The sequence below is a fragment of the Carlito syrichta genome, unplaced genomic scaffold, assembly GCF_000164805.1.
Source record: "Carlito syrichta isolate Samal-C Ts95f unplaced genomic scaffold, Tarsius_syrichta-2.0.1 Scaffold314304, whole genome shotgun sequence".
Classification (NCBI taxonomy): domain Eukaryota; kingdom Metazoa; phylum Chordata; class Mammalia; order Primates; family Tarsiidae; genus Carlito; species Carlito syrichta.
The window spans coordinates 331,854-337,730 of NW_007258400.1; the positions used below are offsets into that span (position 1 = coordinate 331,854).

At 32.7% G+C, this 5,877-nt stretch overlaps 1 protein-coding gene across 2 annotated transcripts in view; it reads left to right on the forward strand.

The window, feature by feature from the left end:
* The window catches only part of CDH18 (cadherin 18), a 280,274-nt gene that overhangs the window by 243,077 nt on the left and 31,320 nt on the right, over positions 1-5,877 (forward strand). For both annotated transcript variants that reach the window (XM_008071385.2, XM_021719205.1), the window contains one exon: positions 2,872-2,989. In XM_008071385.2, the coding sequence (XP_008069576.2) occupies positions 2,872-2,989 (118 nt within the window). The remainder of the gene's footprint in view (positions 1-2,871; positions 2,990-5,877) is intronic.

A 5,877-nucleotide genomic window follows, 5' to 3' on the forward strand; every position in this document is an offset into this window, starting at 1 on the left:
AAAAAAAAAAAAAAAAAAAAAAAAAAAAAAAAAGTAGATATGTTTATTAGTGGATATTCTTTGTAAAAATTCTTGGTAATTTACTTATAAACACCAACTGTCAGTTTGCTTTTTTCCTCCTTTGCTTATGAAAGGTAGACTAAAATTATTTCTGTTATATCTTCCAAAAAAATGAGAATCAGGCAACCCCCTCAGGTCCACTCCCACTGTGGGAGATTTTCTGTACTCTTAATAAATCATGCTTTCTAAAAAAATAAAGAAAAAATAAGAACCCAAACTAAATTGTTAGGGGTTTTTACATTACCAACCAATTGCACAAACAGAGCACAGCCCACACAATATATATAAATCACAGCTGTAACAAAGGTGGAGAAAATATTGATTATGGAGCAATTATCGAGATGTCTACCAGAAGTTGAAATCTTTTGAAAACCATAAGCATATTAACATCTCAGGTATGTTTTCCAATGATTATCTGAGGTAGCAATGAATGTAAATTTTATTTTCTGATGAAAGGTAAAAGAAAAAAATTAAATATGCCATCTCAAATCAGGAAAATTGATTTGAAAGAATTCTTGACAAAAGTAGGCCAACATTTTAGGTTTGAAAGCACTTTTCAGAAATATGAATAAAAATTTAAGCACAGATGCATGATCATCAATTCTATAAGAGTTCAACATGACTGGGGCACTGTTAAACAAAATATGATAATCAACTCATCGTTTGCTATATAGATGTGACTGGCAGTTTCTCTCTAAGAAAAGCAAATTTTCCATAGGTGAGTTTCCTATTAACTTCAGATTTGAAATAACCTATATGAATGGAAAAGACATTCTTGAAAGATGATAAAAAGTAGCACCACAAGCTATGAATCATATCAAAGTTTAACAAATATAATAAGATCATGTTTGCAACAATATTAAGAAAACATCAAAATACTTGATTAACTTTAAAATGAATAGAAAGGAAAATAATAATCCCACAGAGGTGATATCAGGAAGCATAAAATACCTTGCTGATTTAAGTGAATTGTTCTCTATGAATCCCCTTCCAAATTATATTCTGGGATAGGAAGTAAACTAGCAAATGTGTCAGTATGCTAGGAAGTATCATAGAGTCGATAAGATAGCAAGCTGGAGAAGCCCAAAAAAAGATGAGCAGGGTGAGAAAACATTTTTTTTTTTTTTTACCAGAAAGACAAGAAAAAAAAAGAGAGGTAACTTAGTTTATACATGGTGGTGAGTGGGGAGTTTGTTGTTGCCTGCTTAAATACTCAGATTTATTTAACTCTGAATATGAAGTGAAAATTTGATACTGTTTTTGTTTTAATTTTTTGTTAAGTAACTGATGTGTAGAGAATATAGATATGTTCCTCAGATGATGCAGCACTCTGAGCTCAATTTGCAGCTTTCTGTACACTTGAGAAAAATGATCGCATTGCTTCCGATTATCCATCAGTGCAGCTTCCTATTCCAAGTCAAAAGCCAAAGCCAGGGGAAAAGAACTATCCAGAGACTAATTGTATGTTAAACGAAAGAAGAAAACACACAATATGGAAATGCGAGATGTTTGGCTTATAAATACTGTATGGAGGAAAAGAGATAAGGATAGAGAGTTCTCTGAGGTGGAGGGTGAGGGACATCACCTTTGGAAGGTGAAGGAGGAGAGGATGTGAAGGAGTGAGCCCTGCGAACTTATGGAGAAGGCTGATCACCTCTGTATCCTAAAGTACCTTCTTCACTGTCACTTCATGAAAACACGCTTTTCTGGTTTTACTCTCACTCATCACTTCCTCCTCAATACTTTTGTATCTCTCCTCATCTCCCCAATCAACTAATTAGTTCGCATATGAAGAGGAATTCCATTAGATGTGCTATCCTTTTTTGAATTATGTCCCTTGCAAAATATTGAAATTGGGTGAAATTTGATAAAAAGTTGTAAGAAACTGTATCAGTTTTGAAGTGGATACATTGTATTTCACAAAAAGAAAATACTACTTTTAACCTTCTTTTCTTCCTGTTCTTTGTTTATAACTTCTCTAAGAAATAGCTGTAAAGACACCTTAACGCTAGGTTGATGATTCTTAATAGACAACAATATTGTTTTGCTTGTTTACTTCAACATTTATCTTTTGAAGAGTACAATGGCCATAGCTAGTGAAAGTTTTGTTCTGCTCTTGCACCACCTGGAATATTTTATTTATGTATTCTAACTTTGCTTCCTAATGTGCATTAAATCCAGATTTTAGAATTGCTTTCTCTAGACCACTAGAGATGAAAAGTTATTCATAAATCACTGAGGGGCCTGGCTTTACCTCTGCCACTATTTTAGTGATTTGGGGCACATCACAATCCTTCCAGGACTCAGGTTCCTCATCTGTAAAATACAGGGGATGGATCATAATCTCAAAGGTCTCTTCAAAGAAGAATAAAAGTCAGACTCCACTGCTCTTGCATTTACTGACTGAAACCAACATACTCTGCAAGGCTGTTCTGCATCAACGCTGGGATATTTATATGGGTGCAAATAATACATTATGTCTCCCCGAAACAAGATTATTTTGTGCAAAAATCTTTCAACAAATTGACCCAACAGTACTGTGGGTAATAAAGAAAACAATAATGTTTGTGGAATGCTAGAAAATAAAGTATGAATGCTTATAAATGGTGTCATATTTTTCCTAACAGCTAATGAAAAAAATAAAAGCAATTTAATGAGTGCTTTTATTAGTTGAATTTGGAAAACCCAAGTTGGATAAGGGGATCTTTTAAAAATTATTTTATTTTTACTAGTTGGAAACAATACAGTGTAATGAAAAATACAGGAATAAACAAAATTAAACTTACTATTTAGTATTTGTCTTTTCTTTAGGTTATTCATACCATCAGTGCCACTGATAAGGATGATTTTGCCAATGGACCAAGGTTTAACTTCTTTCTTGATGAACGCCTGCCCTTAAATCCAAACTTCACTCTTAAGGATAATGAAGGTGAACAAAAATACATATATTTTTCATCTACGTGGTTTCTGCTTTGAGTTGATATGGAATAGGCCTAATAAGTTTTGCTTTATTCTTATATGCCCACGAACAGCTTGCAAATCAGCATTCAAAGTCAGTTTGATGTTAATGTCTTATGATCCGTGAATAGCTTGTATTTAAAATTGAGCCATATGTACAAATATCTTTCATTGAATTTATTCAGAAGCATCCCTTTAAACAAGAAATGTACATGTAATATGCTCTTGGGCAAATTTTAAGAGAAATCTTAGCTGACAAACTTATTTATGAGAGCTACTGCAACTGCTGGGAGGTAGAAAATATTTAAATTAGGAAAAATGAAAATATATCCTAGAGACAGTCACAAAAGGAAATGCAATGCTTGAAATCATCTTGCATTAGCAAGCCTATCAAGATGTGCTGTACAAATTATATTTTCTCCTACTATTATGAACATTTTCCAAGTTATGTGTGGTTGATGTGCATAAGTATATAGAATATTGTGGAAATTTTGAATCATTTTTGTTTAACCGCCTGTGTTATATGAGGAAGAAAGAATCCCATAATTTAGTAACCACGGAAGATTCATCGTTATTTAGATATCCTAGTTGGTAGATCCCTCAAGGTTGTGTACAAGTCATTCTTCATATCTTAGGGAAACATAAAGCCAGTCAGCGTGTGCAATTTTCTGATTAGCATCAACCTTCTCCTTCCTCAAAATATCTTTGATCATGTTTATCTGAATATGCTGTTATTTGGGATTTAACACTTGCCTCGGAATCACAAGAAGGAAACAACAGCATGTGCATTTTGAAGTAAACTTTTAATTCCCTCTCTGTACACTTCTAGGAGAAACATTTTCAAATGTAAGTCATTAAATGACAACCTGCTAAAAGCATTTTTCCCATTATCCCTAGGCTACTTTAAATATAACAAGGTATTAAAATGCCCCTGCAACGATAACAAGGGCCATATGAATATACAAAGCTTAATGGTCTCGCCCTTTTTAAGTATCCCAATATCAGCTTTACTTGCAGAAATACCTATAAATTTGTGCAAGACAAATTGTATTTAACTATTGTACATTCACTTACATTTGAATGTCTTATCTTACAACCCAAATATATGTAATATAACTCATTATGTGAAACCTGTAAATTAATAAACAATTTGTCCATATTAATAATTACATAATTTGGTGAAGGTCATTTAATTTACTATCTTAGTAGAGTGAAATAACATGTGGATGCACATACTTTTTTGTCTATTCAAATAACAATTTTATTTTATGTTTCTAAAATAACTTAAATTTGATGAAATTTATCATCATCAGTGAAAATTTGACTTAGCCATAAAAATGTGTTAAATTCAGGTTATTTGACAGGCTTAGTGCTGAAATTATTTTAGAAAAATGGGAGAATTTTATTGTTGTTGATACTCTCATTTTATGTACCTCACAGTTCTAAAACAAAAGAAAAAAAAATTTTAAACACACAACAGAGACCAATATTTATAACTAAAAGTTCTTCATACAAGATTATTATATCAGGAATTTGTAGATTTAATTAACAATTATATTTAAAATATCTTAATTCAGTATCATGACAACATTACCAGTGTTGGAACTCACATATAAGGTATTCTCCTAAAAATATGTGCACACTTTTAAAAGGGTTTGTGTGTACATTTTTCAATATTTATTTTAGCCATACAAATAAACGTTTAAATGAGCTACACTATCTTAAATGTGAGAATTCTGTGGGTAGCTTTATAGTTGTAAAGATATTTACATTTATTTGTAAGAATATTTTATAATTTTGGAGTTTTGAGTAAATTATAAATAACACAGAATTAAATTATAATGGATAAGAAACAAATAGTAATTCTCTGAAAAGGGACTATCAGTGCAGAGCTGAAAATATGTGCTTTATTAAACAGACTTGGGGGTTCTACATAGGTTAAACCGCTTAATCTCCTGAGCCTCAGTTTTTATGTCCATTAATTGCTATTTGCAATGCCAACTTAGTAGCCTTGGGAGAATTTATGGTATCATATGTAAAACTATTAAAAGCAGATGGTCCTTGCTTCACAGACAAGGCAATTATAGATGATAATGTATAAAGGTAAAATTAAAAATAAAATAACCATGCCAAAGTGAATACATACATTCATACTTACATACACAAAGTTATTTATGTATGCATAGATATTTATCTAGACAAGAACCAGAATGAAGACACAATCGAGTAAAGACAGGAAATCCATACCTTCTGGATCCTGGATGCTTTGGTGCTGCATTATATGAGTTAATAGACATTTACATACCCCTAAATGTAAAGAAAGAAAGCTATAAAAAAGCCCCACCATGTTTTTTAGTGCTTACTGCTTACATAAAAGTACATTATCAGAAAAATAGCGGAAAGTAGGCACAGCTTCCAAGGTAGAACGTGGCATCAGGAATCTATTAGTTTAAAGACACCTCCCAGATTGCTATATGGCAAAGACTGAATGCAGAGATTTCCAAACACACACACACACACACACACACACACACACACACACACACAGAGAGAGAGAGAGAGAGAGAGAGAGAGAGAGAGAGAGAGAGAGAGAGAGAAATGCATATTGTTTATGGTATCTAAGAGTCAAAAATTTAAGGGATATTGAATGAATTAATAAATAAACTAGAAAATAAATTTACTCTAAATAATAAAAATACAGCTGGGCTCGGTGGCACAGTCTGTAATCCCGCGCCTATGGGAGGCTAAGGTGAGTGAATTGCCTGAGCTCGCGGGTTCAAGATCCGCCTGGGCAGCGACACCTCATCTCTACAATAAATCAAAAAATCAACTGGGCGTGGTAGCGCATGCCTGTAATTC